This window comes from Aspergillus ruber (genome assembly GCF_000600275.1).
Source record: "Aspergillus ruber CBS 135680 unplaced genomic scaffold scaffold00007, whole genome shotgun sequence".
NCBI lineage: Eukaryota > Fungi > Ascomycota > Eurotiomycetes > Eurotiales > Aspergillaceae > Aspergillus > Aspergillus ruber.
This window is the reverse complement of record NW_024467303.1, coordinates 894,461-911,508: the sequence shown is the minus strand read 5'-3', so window position 1 is coordinate 911,508 and position 17,048 is coordinate 894,461. Positions and strand designations below refer to the sequence as shown.

Here is a 17,048-nt window from a genome sequence, read left to right as displayed (position 1 = left end):
GAGCAGAAAATGCAGCAAACTCTGCAAGGGAATCAAAGAAAAGCAAAACAGACATGATGCATTTAATCACACAAATCACTCGATTCTCCTCTTTGATTCGCGCCGTGTGGACCCAAGCAGGGTAATTGCCAACTGGCCATGAACTGACAGCCTCATTACAGGCAGTGTACAGTATGCAATGCGCCTTGAATTACGGTATATATAACGCACTTATGGGGTTTGCAATGCAGAAGATTTATTCTATGGGTATATCTATGATGCATATTAAATGGAAGAAAAAAGAAAAGAAAGTAGATCATGACCCGCCAGCCAGCGCTTCCCCAACCCAGTCCATCTGCACCGCACTCACACCCCGTGCATAGCTTCGATTCGTGAACACATACTCATTGTACATGATCGCCTCGACCTTCTTGCTAAACAGTACGCTCGATGGGTGGATCGCCACGGTCTGATTCCCAACCACCGTACGATAACTGCCATCCGGAACCAGCCGGGCCGTGTTGGTCGCGAAGCCGGTGAGGAAACTCTTCAAGATGAGAACAGGTGATGGTTCGCGTGTGAGTGTAGGATCCCCTCGTTGTTCAGTAGGCGGGAGGAGTTTGGCTTGTCGACATTGTGTGGTGAGTTGCTTGCGGACGTCCTGTCATCCGTTAGTAAAGAACAGGTGATACTACTAAGCGGTATCATACCATCACAGATTGCATCGCGCGGTGCGACACGAGATGCCGCTGTGCCCATGCTTTCCGATCGGTATTCTCGGCCGCATATGCCTGCACAGTGGCCATCATCGTCAGATGGTCGCCCTCGCGCCGATACAGATCCCGACGTGCCGTCTCTGCCTCTTCCTTCTTCTCTTCCGATGTCGTTTGCAGGAAGATAGTCTCCACACTCAAACATGAGATAATATCAATTACGTCCGTCAGGCAACCAGGTCCGTTCTCTGCCGCTGCTAAGAGCACCCGACCGAGAGTGGGTGTAAGCGGGAGTTTGGCAATCTGTTTCCCGATAGCGCCTATCTGGCCCGACTCTTCCAGTGCCTCGATGCTCAGCAACTGAAGCAAAGCCTTCTCCAAAGCCTCCCGTGGTGGTCGCGTCAGGAACGGGAAGGCCATGACATTATCTACTCCGCGAGCTTTCATGTTTAGAATAGCCTGGCTGAGATCGCATCGCAAAATCTCCGGTGTGTTGGTTTCGTCCAGAGCCAGGTAGTCCTTTTCCGTATACAACCGATAACATTGACCCGGGGCCTCTCTTCCTGCACGGCCCTTCCGCTGAATCGCCGCCGATTTGGAAATCGGCTTAACTAAGAGCGAGTCCAGCCCAAGACGTGTGCGGAATTGCTTGACCTTAGCTTTGCCGCAGTCCACCACGAAACGCACACCAGGCACTGTAACCGACGTTTCGGCAATGTTAGTAGCCAGAATCACTTTGCGTGTGCGAGGTGGTGCGGGAGCGAACACCCGCTGTTGGGCCGCTTGGGGAAGCGCTGCGAACAACGGCAGCACTTGGATCTTGGGCAGGGACGGGTCCATTCCAATAGCATATTCATTAATCAAGTGTTCCAATGCTTCAACGGTCTCCTGTCCTGTTAAGAACACAAGGATATCTCCGGGCATTGGCTCTTTGTAATGAATCTGATAGATAGCCTTAAGAGCGGCATCGACAAAGTCATGCACTGGCTCCGGAGCGTAGATCGTCTTGACAGGATACTGACGACCCTTGATATGGCACACAGCGATATCATCCTCAGTCTCTTTAGTCGTAGCACTCTTTTCATTGTTCTCCAGACGAGGACTATTCTGAATACCAGTCTGGAAAAAAGCTAGTAAGCTCTCCATATCAGCCGTAGCACTCATAACCACCACCTTAAGCGGCACACCACCACGTCCCTCTCGCTTCCCAGAAACCATATTCCTCAGGAAACCCAACACCAAATCCACATTCACACCCCGTTCGTGAACTTCATCGACCACAACGGCGCTATACCTCGTCAACCACGGGTCATGCAGCATTTCCTGCAACAACATTCCCTCCGTCAAGTATTTGACCCTCGTACTCGGCCCCGTAGAGGTGTCAAAACGCACCGAGTATCCAACCTTGCTCGCCGGCGATGATGATCCTAGTGGTGTCCCCATTTCCTCTGCCACACGTCTTGCTAGCGAGATTGCGGCGACTCGACGCGGCTGTGTGATGGCAATACATCCGCCCACCGGGGTGTCTTTGCGCGAATTGTCGTCCTGCGGGATGTTCATGGTGGTAGGACGACACCATTGCTCATTTACTAGGAATTGCGGAATTTGTGTACTCTTTCCGCTACCCGTCTCTCCAACTAACAGCATAACATCGTTTTTGCGGAGGTGTTGGCGAATTTCATCGCCGTGGGGGAAAATGGGAAGGTTCTTGCGGGTTTCGTAGAGTGTTCGGGCTTTTTCTCTTAGGGGGGTGAAATTGGTTTTGATGTCCCGAGTCGGTTTCTGCTTCTGCTTCTGCTTTTGATCCTTCTGCTTCTTTTCGGATTTCTGTGTTTGTTCCTCCTTCGGCATCTCGTCCGCGCCATTCTTGGGCTTCTCTTGGTCCTCAGTCTTCGGCTCTTTAGACACCTTCAACTTCTTCTCCTCACTAGGTAGCCTATCATCATGCTTCCGCTTCTTATTCTTCTTCTTCAGCGTATCCTCTTTATCCTCCTGCTTTTTCCTTTTCACAGGCGCTGTTTCTGCACTCTTCTCCGCTTTGGGCGACGTCTTCGGGACCGTTTCGTCGTCCGAATCGGCGAATCTCGTAAGGACCCTTTCGGGCATCGTGGTGGTATATTCTGACTGACCAATTAAATGAAATAGACCAAAGAATCGCTTCGATCGAATGCTATCGAGCCGGATGTGTTGCTTTGCGATCGCGGTTTGGTCGAGTTTGTTGCGATCCCCGAAATTTTTGCTGGCCTTATCGATAAGGCGCTTGGCGCCGTTAGTTACTATCTGATTAGTTAAGGTCCTTTGCTTTTGTACCACTCTGTACGAAATATATAGCAAGATTATGGAATAACAAGCTGTCATATTTAGAAAATTTTGGGTACGGCCTCGTACTGAGAAGATTGGCGAATCTCGAACCGTTACAAGTGTCTTAGGGTTATGCATAGATATATAGTCAACCCCCCTGCTTCCTGAGCTGTCACTATATGATTGATCAATTATTCTGCCATATTGAAGCGCAGAACACTAACGAGCTTCCGGGATCCGCTACTTTTACTGCTGCTGACAACGGAGACATCTCAAAGTCAACTCTGTACTCTGTGTTGTATGACGATGACGCGTAGTGTTCGAATACTTAAACCCCCAGTGCCTCAAGGTCAAGTCAATCAGAATGACTCCATTCTCTTCTCACCTCACTATCTCCAATATATCCTATTTCCAAAATGCAACCAAACTTCTCCAAACCTTGATGCTGTCCAGTATGGGTATGGCAGTAGTCATGCCTCAATCCTTCATGAACAACACTCCGGTCGAATGAACCCCAAATCAAAGTACCTAAAAGGACAAAGTATTAGGCTAGAGAAAAACAAGACAGCCAACGACCTATTTTTCTAAAAAACCAGTGGCCATCACTGCTCTCACTTATTATGCGGATGGACCCTTCGACGACTATCAATGGGAAGGAAAATCGCCATTCTGCAGGGGCGAATATTGCCCTGAAGAGCAGGCCACAGGAGTTTATCGTACATGGGATGGCAAGACTTACTGGACCAGTGTCAGGCTATGTCGTGAGAAGGTGTCTCGTCATCTTGATATGATAATTAACTATTCGAACAATGCGACTTGCCTCTCTACAAACTTTGTATATATCTACCGTTTCTATTTGACAAATCATGGCCTATACACTATTCACATGTCTATTCCCAGTAATTTTATAACTGACAAGATTATCAGTATCTAGTATCGTAAGTCGTATCAGTTCATACCCCATCCTCGAACACGCCGGAACACAAATGCCCGGTCATTCCGCAGCCCAAACTCAGCCCAGTCATCTGTGAGGTTATTGTAACTCCAATACCCCTTCCAAGCCAGCTTAGTATTCTTGGCCGGGTTGGGTGGTGAAACATTGGAGTTCGCAGGCTTGGTTCCACCAGAAGATGACCGCAAGGCCAAATGGAGCGTATAGCTGTACTTTGGACCAACTCCTTCGGTTTCGATGATGACGTCTCGAGAATCAGTTTCGACGCCTTCCGGGGTTCTACCTAGTAACGATGGGTCTGGTGCCAGCTCGGGCCTGGCGTTCGGATTTGGTGGATCTGGTAGCGTCGTCGGTTTGACCAGGTGCCACCGGCCCCGGTGGGTGTATTTCAACGCTGCCATTGCTACAGGAGGAACGTAATCGGATGATCCGGCGGTTTTATGACTAGAGTCCGGTGGCTTTTGTTGCTGATGCTGTTGTCGATTAGAAGTTCCTCGTGACGCCATCACGTTTTCCTTGTTTATGTATGGAACCACATCTAGTGGTGGTGTGGTGCTCAGCAGCGAAAGAACAGTTCCGTCTGGGTAGAACCGTAGGTATCGGTAGTAAGTTATGATATGAATGGGACTGTTCCACGATACATTCTGGTACGCGGAGGCTCCACCAGGTCGGGTATAGTTGGCCGTGCTAATATAGATCCCTGTGAAACGGATCCGGGGGAGCATTTGGAAGACTTCGCTCCATGAATCAAACGGACTTGGGATCTGTAATGGTGTATCAAAAGGAAATGGAGTGTAACGAGAAGCAAGCGTGTATTCTGGGTTGCCAAACACGTCGCAAGCAAACGAATAGTGCATCGATTTGAACCCGAACTCTGATCCCTGGCAAAGCCGTCTCCAGATGTGTTGGTCATGTGCGAAATGGTATGCCAGACGTTTACACACCAGTGATATCCGACCAAAAGCTGCTGGGTCCATCAAGGCCACATGCTTCAGAATCTCAACAATAACTTCAGACGGGACTTTGGCAATAGGGCACGGGGGCGGAGGTGTGTTTTCAATTTCAGGTTCGGCCGGCGGGATGGGTAAATGCGCAAAGGATGCGATGAGGTCGGGCATTGGTAGAATATCGGGTTTCTCTTCGTCTTGTTTCACTGTTGTAGTACTAGCACTTGGAGCACTTGGAGCAGGAGGCTGTGTGGGTTTCTTCCATGCCCAGGCAAAATGCTTGTCGCGGTAAGATTTATCGACAGTCGAGTCTAACTATACAGCAAGCATGATCAGTACTACAAACAAGCAGTCATAATCGAACAATATTATCCTACCCGATAGGCCTTGCGGTAGAGTTGCAGACTGTCTCCCAAGCTACCCTCCTCCTCCTTTTGCACCGCTTTTTCGAAATGCTCCAGAGCCGAACTGGGCTCCTTCTCTGGAACTCGGGGATGAAATGCATCCTCGTCAGCTAGACTCAGATGCCCAATTTGCTGCACAATCTCCTCCTGGTCTGCCGGAGGAGCCAAGATTCCATCATCCTCATCTTCATCCTCGCGCTCCGATGCTTCGTGGCGAGTGGGGGGAAATTGACCTAGTCGGGCTGTCGTTGTCGATGTTGGCACATACTCTCTGGGTTTAGGGGGTCCTGGCCTAGTAGACCTCGTCCTCTGCGCAACCTCTTCGCGCCACTGGCGTCGAAACGACTCGAGTTCTGCGTTGTCCGCCATGATTTCGGTGCTTTAGATTGATAAGCTGGCGGGGTTTTCTCCGGATCGCGGCCAGCTCCAGGACTGCAGGTCAAACACAAAAGAATTTTAGTAGATATTGAATGTCAATTGTCACAAGCACAGAGCCATTGCGTCTCCATTGACTGTCCGCGACTAGTAGTAAAATAGCTTTGATGCAAGTTGTTGTTGTAAAGAAGAATCTCCGATCGGGAGGAGACGGTGCTTATCTCCGGCGCTAAACCACGTTTGGAACAGCGCCACCAGCCGACTTTTCTTGCATTTTGCCAGTGACGCATCGGGGAGTAGAGACTAGAGAGACTCTCAGTTACTCAGTTTGACATCAATTCCACAGCCGATCGCTGACTTAGTCACGTTTCACACTATCAGCATATATGCAGTGAAAAAAGGGGAAGACTCCGAATCAACGTCCGGTGTTGGGTCTGATCTTGCGCGTGGGGACCGATACCGCTCTCCAAGGCAAACGGCCGACAGGCAGATAAGACAGCTCTATAAGACAGAGAGAGCCATGCTACTTTCTTGACAACACTTTCACAATGGCAGCTACAAATGGAACGGGGGCTACTGCTCCTCAGGCTGTCAACCAAACCACCGAGGATGTTTCAGTCTCGCAGCGCATGGTGTCTGCGACCCTTGGAAGCATCCTGACGTCTGTACTAGGTGAGTGACTGGCTGCACTGGTTACCCTGAGATTAGGGAGACTAAATCGAATCGCGATTCTCTTTCCTACGTACAAGAAGCTAATTTGTTTGCGACTGCAGTAACTCCTCTTGATGTCGTCCGCGTTCGCCTACAATCCCAATCCCCTATGAACAAAACCAACAAGACTTCACCCTACACCTCCCATTCAATACAGAATTTGAAGAATGCGCCTCCCAACCTCGGAGTCACAGCATGCTGTCGAGAAGTGTTTTGGATCGGCCAGAATGCCGAGATATGCATAGCCGGGCCGGGTACGGGAACCCTGGGAAATGCAGCCCCGGCTGAGATAGACTGTGCAGTTGAAGAAACACGGAGGAGGACATTTACATCGACACTAGACGGATTACGGAAAATTGCTCGAAATGAAGGCACATTGACGCTCTGGCGCGGCCTCAGCCCGACCCTGATGATGGGGATCCCGGCAAATATTATCTACTTTGCCGGGTACGACTGGTTACGATCGGACGATCGCAGTCCCATAAAACGATCATTCCCCGACACATATGCCCCGTTCGTCGCAGGAACTACCGCAAGAATCGCTGCTGCGTCGGCCATCAGTCCCATTGAGATGTTCCGGACGCGACTGCAGGCCACCTCCGGCTCCGGCGCCGGAGCGGGTCATTTCAAGGAAACCCTAGAGGATCTGTACCATATGACCCAGGTTAGAGGGTATAGCTCACTCTGGCGAGGATTAACTCTTACAATGTGGCGCGACGTGCCATTTTCTGGTTTATATTGGTGGGGGTATGAAGAAGTGAAGACTCTCCTCATGGACGCCCGCAAGAGGGCTCAAGGGCAACATATCTTGCCTGTTGTACAACAACAGCCACTGGAGCCAGACGCACCCACATTCATTGAAAGTTTTATCGCAGGCGCGACATCCGGCTCTCTCGCCGCATTCGTCACGACCCCATTCGATGTGGGGAAGACCCGACAGCAAGTATTCCGGCACATGGGGGACGCATCACCACCTTCAGCAGTATCTGGAGGTAGCGCAGTAGCAAACCTTCGACCCGAACAGCTCTCGTTACCAAAGTTCCTGATGCACATCTTCCGCGAAGAGGGTACGGCAGGACTTTTCCGGGGCTGGGTTGCGCGGTGTCTGAAGGTGGCTCCGGCATGTGCTATTATGATCTCGACATATGAGCTTGGGAAGAAGATGGCTCGAGGTGTGAATGAGCGGCATCATGCTAGCTTACCAGAGTCAGATTCTGACTCTGTATAACAGATACCTCTATTTCCACGCTGTCCTCAGATATATCCTCCACCTCCACCTCCCATGACGCCGATTCCGCTTGACATCCTTCATCTACATATCTGTGAATACAATACACCACCAAACATTGTTACCATCCTCTGCATCTCCTGTCCTCTTTCAACATCATTTTTCTTGTCTCGTATCTTGCAAAGCCGGCGTGTGATTGTTTGACTTTTGGATCCACTCACCTCGTCTCATTATATTGACCGTTAATGTTTGATGATATCGCATCTCTTTCCTTTTCTTGATTTCGATAGATTTACATTCCCACCTGGGAAAGCAAAATTGTTGTCTTGCTTTGTTTTCCTCGTCTTTAAAGAGCATTTTGGCATATCTAAAAACGATGCACATATATCTTGAAATCTCCTCTCTGTTTCTTTCTCTTCAAATTTTACTTCTGTACTGTATGTATTGGATGCTTATGTTGGTTTGGGCCAGGTATCAACCATGTTATGGAGATATTCGATTTTGGATGCTCTTTGATACTCAGTATGCGATTGCAGTCATGAGGGACAATATCACCTAAAAGACAGGCAAAGTAAAGATAATTGCAGCCCTAAGGGCTCCGTAGCAAAAACTCGTATACTACGAAATCCATGGAGTATGTTACTTGGCCGATTTTAGCTACGGCTACAGTAGTGTTACCAAGTCCAGTTGAAAGTCGTCATGCCCATGAACATTAATTTTTCAAAAGAAACTCAAAAACCCCGCAGCCAGACTGCGGCGCACATAAAGTACATCATATGATACACAGGACTCCCTGAGACTTTTCTTTTTCAGACCCAACATTGCAGAGTGGAGATGACATGAAGAAAATAAAAGGAAATGCGTCAAATCGGAGAAACGTCACAAGAGGTATACGTTTAAGACATTAATACACAAAAGGAAAATAACATAAATATAAATACTCAAACACATGCTCAAAGTATGCAAGAGACGCTCGGAAAACGAAAAGGCCCGGGGAGAAAGGAAGTTAGGCTATAGATGACCTGGGGCGAGCTTAGAACATGCCGCCGCCCATGCCACCCATACCGCCCATACCGCCCATACCACCGGCAGGGGCAGCAGGGCCCTTCTCCTCAGGGGCCTCAACGATAGCGACCTCGGTAGTACCGAGCAGAGAGGCAACACCGCTGGCGTCAACGAGAGCAGTGCGGACGACCTTGAGAGGGTCGACGATACCGGCAGCGATGAGGTCGACGTACTCGCCCTTGGAGCTGTCGAAGCCACGGTTGAAGTCCTTGGCGTAGTCGTCGGTGAGCTTGCCGACAATAACGCTACCTTCCAGACCAGCGTTCTCGACAATGGTACGAGCGGGGCGGGTGATGGCGTTCTTGATGATGCTGACACCGAGCTGCTGATCGAAGTTGGCAGTGTTGACCTTCTCAAGGCCGTTGGCAGAGGCCTTGAGGAGGGCAGTGCCACCACCAGGAAGGATACCACCCTCGACGGCAGCGCGAGTAGCGTTCAGGGCATCAACGACGCGGTCCTTCTTCTCACCGACCTCGACCTCAGAGGAGCCACCAACCTTGATGACGGCAACACCACCAGAGAGCTTAGCGAGACGCTCCTGGAGCTTCTCCTTCTCGTACTCAGAGGTGGTGGGGTCAGCCATGACACCACGGATCTGCTCGCAGCGCTGGGCAAGGCTGTCCTTGCTACCCTCACCGTTCAGGATGATGGTGTCCTCCTTGGTGATGGCGATGGAACCGGTGGAACCAAGCATGTCAGGGGTGAGCTTCTCGAGCTTGAGGTCAAGCTCGTCGGTGAAGACGGTACCATTGGTGAGGACACCAAGGTCACCAAGGACGCTCTTGCGGTTGTCACCAAAGCCAGGGGCCTTGACGGCAGCAACCTGGAGTTGACCACGGAGCTTGTTCAGGATGCAGACAGCGAGAGCCTCACCCTCAATGTCCTCAGCAATGATGACAAGGGGACGACGGAGGGTGGTCGATGCCTCGAGGGCGGGGATGATGTCCTGAACAGCGGAGATCTTCTTCTCGGAAAGCAAGATGAGGGGCTTCTCGAACTCGACCTTTTGGGACTTGGCGTCGGTGATGAAGTAGGGCGAAGTGTATCCACGGTCGAAGCGCATACCCTCAGTGACCTCGAGCTCGTCCTCAAGAGTCTTGCCCTCCTTGACGGTGATGACACCCTCCTTGCCAACCTTCTCCATAGCGGTGGAGATCAGTTTGCCAATCTGGGTGTCGCCGTTGGCAGAAATGGTAGCGACCTGAGCAATCTCCTCGCCAGTGGTGATGTCACGCTTGTTCTGCTGGAGGTAGTCGACGACGGCGTCAACAGCAGCCTGGATACCACGGCGCAGGTCCATGGGGTTGCAGCCAGCGGCAACGTTCTTGACGGTCTCGGAGAAGATGGCACGAGCAAGGACGGTGGCAGTGGTGGTACCGTCACCAGCGAGTTCGTTGGTCTTGGAAGCGACATCCTGGAGGAGACGAGCACCGAGGTTCTCGTACTTGTCCTGGAGCTGAATGGCCTTGGCAACAGTCACACCATCTATTAATGTCAGTTTACGGCCCTCCTTTTAATAACAAACTCATTTTTGGAGAATTTTATGATAGCATACCCTTGGTGATCTTGGGCGAGCCGTAGGGCGACTCAATCAGGACATTGCGACCCTTGGGACCAAGAGTTGAAGTGACAGCCTTGGCAAGAGTGTCGATACCCTTGAGGAGCTGAGCACGAGCTTCAACACCGAACTTGAGTTCCTAGAGAGCACAAGCGATGTTAGCGAGGTCACCACAGGAAGCTTCGGGAGCTGCGGAACACGAATATGGCACGATTGTGCGCCATCAATTGAACCGCCAATTTCTTAGAAAAAACATACCTTGTGAGCAAATCTTTGCTGCTGGAGGTTGAAACCCGAAGACCTGGCAATGGGAGCACGCTTCGCAGCGGCAGAGAGACGGGCAGAGAAAGCACGCTGCATCTTGGAAGGGGAGGGGGGGGGGGGGGGGGGGGGGGGGGGGGGGGGGGGGGGGGGGGGGGGGGGGGGTAGATGAAATTAGGAATAAATCAGGATAAATCAATTAACCCAAGCTAGAACTCCCAGAACAGCAATAGGTCTGGAGAGAGAAGGGTAAGAAAGGGGAAAAGAGGAAGGGAGGTGAAAAAGAGAAAGAGAGAAAGACGAAAGAGGAGAAGATGAAGCCAAAGTCTCGAAAATTTTCCAGGCGTTTCTCGATCCCCGGATGCTTGGCGGCAGAACCGCCTAGAAGCTCACGTGATCCGTTCCCGAGGGAATACCCTCGGATGGTCGGAACGGGCAATCCGTACACTTACAGCTTTTTAGAGTAAGAAATTGTTTATGATGATTGATATTACTTAGCAAGGTAATTAGCAACTATGGCCTATGGAAAATGGAAGTAATTGCTTTCATCGAGAGCCTCCAAAGACATGTCGTAAAGTTCATCCGCATCTATGAGATCATGGCAGACACTGTTATCGCAAAAAATGTCCGCATTTGCTGCTCCAGCTGTCTCGGTCATATCGAATCGAATTGGCTCGTGCGGATACTGAGAATATTCCGAGTGAATTGCTCGTTGATGTTCCGTATATGAAATAAGAGGACGGGCCTGCACCGGTACGTACGAAGCCAAAGTGAACGATGCATCTTCAACACCGAGGTCAGAAGCACCCTCTGTAGATATGCAACCTGTAGACATATCGCTTGTTTCCGAAAGATCCAAGAACTCGTCAATTTCCTGAACGTGGGGAGAAAGGTAATCTTGAGAAGGTTCTAGACAAATAGTCTCACCAGCTGGACTATCTGATCTTGAAATGAAAGCATCAAAGGGCCATAGGTAGTCCTGGGAGACGTATGGTACTCCGCACTCATATATGGATGAGCCGACGCTTGCAGGAGATTCAGGTATACATGAGCATGGCGACGCATAATACGCCTCCAGGGAATCTGAGCGGAAAGATATCTCATCAGGGGTAAATTGACCGCTCGGTGTACTTGTGGATTGAATATTCTGATTGAGATTTGATTCAGAAGCTTGCTTTATAACCCCATCCTCCACCGACTGGTATATGGTAGTTCCCTCCCTGTGATGACTCCCGTTCTGTGAATGAATCATCCTGTCGTACTCGTAGTCAATCATTCTGGAAGTATGCCATTAGACAATGAGTTTGGCTGTCGTTTCTGTATTCGCGAATGCCAGAAGCGAAAGTCTTGCAAGTGACTTCAACAAAAAAAACGAATCTCTTACGATTCGAGACAACAAAGCGTGTATACTTCTAATGGCTCTTGTCTTGGTGATAATGATACCTTGATGCTGACCGCCGACCCAGGGTTTGGCAATGTTGCGTCACACAGTGATTAAACGTCAAAAGAAGGAAATAATGAGTAGTTAGGAAATAGAGTCTGCTTTATCCCTTCGGACTTCCTATGGTTGCGGGGCAACCTGTCCAATGAATCATCATCGCGTTTGCTTGGTTCGTTTGATATTTGAGAATGTTAGATCAGTTTGCATCTGGACAAAAAGTGAAAATGGCAATCACAAGACGCGAGGAGTGTCTGTCCATAACTCATGTTGAAGTAATGTACATAGGAGAATTGATGATGCGAATAAAACCAATGGCGCTTTGGTGTCAATGGATATAAGTCACTTCATTGATGAGAATGAGGATCTTAATTCAGGGTACGAAATTCCCATCTTTGCCAGCAAGCCCGTCCTCATGCCTGCCCCAATGTCAAATATTATTCGTATCGTGCTATTCATGATCTCACCCAACCGAACTAGAGGTTAGCCATAAGTGTTTAATTACATATCAGAATTCTCTGTATAATTCCCCCGCAGAGAAAATCTGAGAGGTGAACACTCGAAACTCCATCGTTAGGATGACAAATGTACCAGAGCAAGCGCGAGAAAATCCTTTGGACTATGCCATAAATAATGATAATCAACTGAATCAAGCGTAGAAATGCAATTGCGATGTCGCTCATGTGGTCGGGGAATTTCGTCTGATCACGTGGATCACATGACTATCGTCCCGATCCTCCGAACCCGCGCCGCTCCAAAGCTTCAACACTCACAGTCCCGACGACCGTTTGACCCCCTCTGTCTCCAAATCGAACCTCCGCATTCCTCAATTCACCGTCAAGATGTCCTTCTGGAAAGCCGCTGGTCTGACGTACGCCTTCCCCTTCGCCGACAATGCTGCTTCGACTCATGACTGACGTTCTCTTGGAATAGCTACAACCGCTACATGGCCGTCGCTGCCCGTACGGTCCGCCGCTCTCTCAAGGAGGAGCCCCGTGCCGCCGCTGAGCGTCGTGGTCAGATGGACCTGAAGTTCGCCAAGTGGGAGGTTCGTTCTACCTTTTGCGCTGGTACGAGTCGGTTGAGTTTTGGCTAACGGATTTCTCTTTTCGGTAACAGAACGGCAAGCAGGGTGAGCCCAAATCGCTCGCCCAGGATAACGAGGCCGCCATGGCTGCTCAGTCCGAGAAATAAACGATTCCCCCCTGCCGCGAAGTTGATACGATGATATAAAAGCATGGTTATGGGCGGAAGGATGGTGTCGCACAGTGGAGAATTTATCCGAGTGAAGGAGCGGATTATGTGTAGCAATATTAGTCCGATTGTGTGGCAGAAATAGAGAATTGAATTCTTTTGCCATAAGTCAATTGCTTCTGAGTAAAACCAAACAATTGCCGTAGTCTTTGGATATGCATATCTTACTGTACCGCCGTATGGCACTTTCTGCGGCGGGCGGGAGGTTCTTGTTCCGCCCAACTCCCCACCTCCCCTCGTTTGACCTCCTCGTTTTCGTCTCCATAGCTTTTCGAAAACACTTTTTTGTTCTATATCAATTAGGCGCTAGATTGAGTAATATCGCTGTGCTTGTCCCATGCTGCCGAACAACCAAGTTCGTGTCTCGTCGATGCGGGTCGTTTCGCAGACTGTCTGCAGCGACATCACCGACAAGTTCACCAACGCTGCCTCAAGTAGATCCTCTTTGTTATCTCCGTCCTAAATCGCGGATCGCTGACGCTTGTTTTTCTTTCGACAGAGCTGAGCACGGGCCAACTCGTCAAAGATGAATACTTTACGCTGTTCGAGGCGGTGGGTGCATTGGAGGTGTGTCGCCGTTTAAATCCTTACCTGCTGACGCGGGACAATAGTCGACCCTCGATCGATAGCTGATAATGATTCGGAATCGTCGCAGATTATGGACTCGAAGATGGACAGCGGATACATTGGCCCCGGGGAGAATCAAGCGCAAGCCTTAGAAGACGACTACGATGTCACACGAAAGTTGACGCCGGAGGAAGTGCTGGGAATCATGGACGAATTGCTTTGCCATGAGGTGGGTGCAGCTCGATTTACTGGGACATTTGTCGCATAGGGCTCTCGCTGAATTGTGAATGTTGTGGTGGGCAGATGGCATGGCACATGGGGCACCCGCTCTCTCAAACACTCTTTACATCGCTGTACCTCGACAAGTTATTATGGCCGGTACCGAAGACCGTCGAGGAAGCTCGATTCAACCGCGCGAACACGGATAGAGAAAAGGAAGGATCGCCATTATTACATGTTGTTCTGCGCGCATACTGTCTGGCCTTGGTCAAGGCTTGTGACTTCGTTCATGACCGCATTTCCCATGAATATTACTATGAGGCAAGTTACGCACCATTGCCCCAAGATGAATGTTTATTAACCGTGCCCAGGAGGAAGACTTTGTGACCCAGCTCTACAATCGCACACTCTTATCACAGTTTGATACGGCGCATTTCGTGAAGTTGATCGATCAGGCGATTTCGTGGATTGACCAGCAGGAGGGCACTATTGACAATAAACTGCGAGATGCTATCAAATCTAGGTTATCCCTTCGACGCGGCTTGCTTCATGCGCTGGACGAAGATGAGGATATTAAGACAAAATCGACGGAGCACTTTACGACCTGCCTGCCTCATGTATCCTCATTGTCAGAATCTGGCTCGCTGGGAAAGCGGATACCTGAAGCTTTCAGCGAGAAGATTCAGCGAAAACTGGCTAGCACGGTTCCTCCCCGGCCCATTGTGAAGATCAGCTTTGAGGATGCGCTGGCGCATCTAAAACGGTTGTGCCAAGATGCTATTGATCTCAGAGAGGTTCTTGATTATCGTGGGCCTCATAATTTCAGAGTTGCTATCTGGACCTTGCTGTCCAGAAAGCCCCAGCCGTCTGTTTATATTCGAGCACTCACTCAAGCCCTCCTCGTCAATAACACGAACATCCTTGGGTCTATTTCTGTTAAAGAATTCCTGTACAGTGACCTGACAGAGCTTGTCTTTCCATCCAGTGTGCTGCTTCAATCGAACACGGATGAAACAGAGATGCCTTCTGATCCACGATTCCAAATTGCTAGGCATATGGATGGGTTTGTAAAGCGGTTTGGGCAGGTGAGTTACTTGGAATATTACCCTTTGGCAATTGACTCACTATTTGCAGCCATTTGTGGATACGTATCGATGTGCCTCTCTCAACCGATGTCGTGTTCGTCGCACACTCTGCCACACTGTAGTTGACTGGGATCAGCTGCAGATGGAGGTACGTTTATTCATCATTTCTGTAAAACATCGTTTCTAACCAGTCAATAGGCCGAAGATCTCGATGAGCAACTGCGCACACTGAGTCATGAACCACCACTACCTCTACCCAACGGCGACACCACTTATTCCTATCCCCTTAGCAGCTGGACATACCATCAAAAGTTATGTCAATTTCGATCGATAATCCAACTTGGATTTGAACTCTCCATATACTCGCCAGAAGAGCTCCCTGGGATGTACTGGTATCTTTCACACATTTGCTCGACGCATCTGGGCCATATAGACCGGATTCGCACATTCATTGCTTCTACGGCTAAGCGGAACCTCTCATCATTAATCGGAAAGAAGCGCCATGCTCTAGAGCAACAACTCGCCGCTCAAAGATCTCTCCGGCTGCTGGAACGATTAACTACGCAGATCGTTGCGGTTGATGCCTTTGCGATCTCCCTGCATGCCTTGTATGTGTTACTCGTCCGCCACAATATCCTCCCAACCGCTTCATCCAAGCAAGCATATTCCAGCGAACGATTACGATACGAACTCCGCATGAAGCCTTTTCTGCCAATCTCATTACCGGAACTGGTTCCGTACGAGGAATTCCGTCGGGAAGCCGTCCTGGAGGGGGACAGTGACACGATCGTCCTGGACCGTGCGACGCGCGCCATCTCGGAAGCGCGAAAAGCTTGGGAGGCCACCCTCGCTCACGGACCTTTCCTCGCCGACTCTGACGGAAAGGTCAACAAAGCTCCGGCCATTGAGGAGGACTGGAAACGGGACATCAAAGATACCATGAAAGCGTGTATTGGGGCGAGTATTGCCATTGAAAGTGTGAAGAAGGCATTGGCTGGGCGTAAAGATTCTCCAGATTCATCGTCAACTCCAATTGGCCTTCGCATTGAGATTCCTGGAATTGGATCGAAAGCCCGATGGCATGACTGGTGGGCAGTACCGCAGGTGTCTCCGGCCAAGTGATCTGATCTCGATAATAATCTTCATGTAATTTTTGATACATTTCTGGACTAGTGTATTTAAATCTGTGTGGTTTAATTGATTGAATCTAGAAATACAGTGACATGACGATAGATTGATTAGATCTAATTAAGGGCCACAGCGCCATCATGACCACTTTCCCTTTTCTCCATCGTACATGATTGCATGATATTAGGCACACCGGCATATTAGCATTAGCAGCATTCTGATTCTTCAGCCATGGTACAGCATTCCCCAACAGAGTAGCTTGTTCCACAAGAACCGTCGGAAGCGATTTATGTTATCGGAGAATCTCTTTTCTTTCATAGCCACCACACTACTATCAGATCTGGATAACGCTCAATATAGCACCCCAGTCACTGCTCGGAAATCACCCGCGATTGCCAATGATTTACTAAAACCAACGGAAAAAGTACATTATTGCTACTGTTTGGGCACGGCACATGCTAGCCATACATACTCCCAAGCGGCTGTCTCTCCGTATCCGAGAGGATTAGATCAGTTGAATTCTGAGAGCCCGACTATTTGCTACTTTCTAATTGTTAATCCCTCTTTCCTCCTTCTTAATGGTCTAAATCCGCATTTGGTAAATCACTGCTTACATTGACCCTGTCGATGGCGATTCTCCGGTGCTGAGTGTGAGTGACCTACTGACAGCCTAACCTGACAGCCGGACACTTTTTTTTCTTTTCCCCCTAACTGCTTTTCTTATTCCTCTGAGATATAAAAATCAATTCTAAAAATATGCTTATTTGTTACAATGCTGACTTGTCTCTTTTCTTACTCAGTTCCTCCTCTATTCTCTAGCTCCCTCTCCTTGCCACACTACTCTCGATCGCGCGGAGTGGATG

The 17,048-nt window shown here is 49.6% G+C and overlaps 8 protein-coding genes across 8 annotated transcripts; 4 read left to right on the top strand and 4 right to left on the bottom strand.

Annotated features, from left to right (window-relative positions):
- Positions 1-295: 295 nt before the first annotated feature.
- Positions 296-2,798, bottom strand: EURHEDRAFT_514214 (putative ATP-dependent RNA helicase (Hrh1); the record flags this gene model as incomplete). Its single annotated transcript, XM_040786246.1, has 2 exons — positions 296-640; positions 690-2,798. The coding sequence occupies 2 exons, from the start codon at positions 2,796-2,798 to the stop codon at positions 296-298; spliced, it is 2,454 nt and encodes an 817-aa protein (XP_040640714.1).
- A 1,143-nt stretch (positions 2,799-3,941) lies between these two features.
- EURHEDRAFT_497203 (putative F-box protein (Pof7)) lies at positions 3,942-5,665 on the bottom strand (the record flags this gene model as incomplete). The annotated part of the gene is made up of 2 exons (XM_040785690.1): positions 3,942-5,207; positions 5,270-5,665. The coding sequence occupies 2 exons, from the start codon at positions 5,663-5,665 to the stop codon at positions 3,942-3,944; spliced, it is 1,662 nt and encodes a 553-aa protein (XP_040640713.1).
- A 554-nt stretch (positions 5,666-6,219) lies between these two features.
- EURHEDRAFT_514212 (putative mitochondrial carrier protein) lies at positions 6,220-7,610 on the top strand (the record flags this gene model as incomplete). Its single annotated transcript, XM_040786245.1, has 2 exons — positions 6,220-6,343; positions 6,445-7,610. 2 exons carry the CDS (start codon positions 6,220-6,222, stop codon positions 7,608-7,610), a joined length of 1,290 nt encoding a protein of 429 aa, XP_040640712.1.
- A 1,011-nt stretch (positions 7,611-8,621) lies between these two features.
- hsp60 (chaperone ATPase HSP60) lies at positions 8,622-10,846 on the bottom strand (the record flags this gene model as incomplete). The annotated part of the gene is made up of 5 exons (XM_040779644.1): positions 10,634-10,846; positions 10,492-10,593; positions 10,231-10,372; positions 8,685-10,160; positions 8,622-8,632 (listed from the first exon to the last, which is right to left on the bottom strand). The coding sequence occupies exons 2-5, from the start codon at positions 10,591-10,593 to the stop codon at positions 8,622-8,624; spliced, it is 1,731 nt and encodes a 576-aa protein (XP_040640711.1). The 5' UTR covers positions 10,634-10,846.
- A 168-nt stretch (positions 10,847-11,014) lies between these two features.
- On the bottom strand, positions 11,015-11,770 carry EURHEDRAFT_401408 (uncharacterized protein; the record flags this gene model as incomplete). The annotated part of the gene is made up of 1 exon (XM_040780080.1): positions 11,015-11,770. One exon carries the CDS (start codon positions 11,768-11,770, stop codon positions 11,015-11,017), a length of 756 nt encoding a protein of 251 aa, XP_040640710.1.
- A 1,004-nt stretch (positions 11,771-12,774) lies between these two features.
- On the top strand, positions 12,775-13,126 carry EURHEDRAFT_452441 (ATP synthase subunit epsilon family protein; the record flags this gene model as incomplete). The annotated part of the gene is made up of 3 exons (XM_040784035.1): positions 12,775-12,803; positions 12,866-12,980; positions 13,052-13,126. The coding sequence occupies 3 exons, from the start codon at positions 12,775-12,777 to the stop codon at positions 13,124-13,126; spliced, it is 219 nt and encodes a 72-aa protein (XP_040640709.1).
- Positions 13,127-13,418: 292 nt separating this feature from the next.
- On the top strand, positions 13,419-16,328 carry EURHEDRAFT_410818 (N-alpha-acetyltransferase 35, NatC auxiliary subunit). The gene is made up of 7 exons (XM_040781453.1): positions 13,419-13,620; positions 13,686-13,753; positions 13,842-13,982; positions 14,057-14,293; positions 14,344-15,057; positions 15,107-15,205; positions 15,256-16,328. Exons 1-7 carry the CDS (start codon positions 13,524-13,526, stop codon positions 16,177-16,179), a joined length of 2,280 nt encoding a protein of 759 aa, XP_040640708.1. The 5' UTR covers positions 13,419-13,523; the 3' UTR covers positions 16,180-16,328.
- Positions 16,329-16,441: 113 nt separating this feature from the next.
- Positions 16,442-17,048, top strand: EURHEDRAFT_410817 (uncharacterized protein). Its single transcript, XM_040781452.1, has one exon. It carries the CDS (start codon positions 16,475-16,477, stop codon positions 16,802-16,804), a length of 330 nt encoding a protein of 109 aa, XP_040640707.1. The 5' UTR covers positions 16,442-16,474; the 3' UTR covers positions 16,805-17,048.

Bases quoted from the DNA above. Each gene is read 5' to 3' on its own strand.
- EURHEDRAFT_410817 (XM_040781452.1), top strand. From the start codon at position 16,475: ATGTTATCGGAGAATCTCTTTTCTTTCATAGCCACCACACTACTATCA.
- EURHEDRAFT_410818 (XM_040781453.1), top strand. From the start codon at position 13,524: ATGCTGCCGAACAACCAAGTTCGTGTCTCGTCGATGCGGGTCGTTTCG. The intron at 13,621-13,685 runs GTAGATCCTCTT...TTCTTTCGACAG, and splicing joins GTTCACCAACGCTGCCTCAA to AGCTGAGCACGGGCCAACTC. The intron at 15,058-15,106 runs GTGAGTTACTTG...CACTATTTGCAG, and splicing joins TTGTAAAGCGGTTTGGGCAG to CCATTTGTGGATACGTATCG.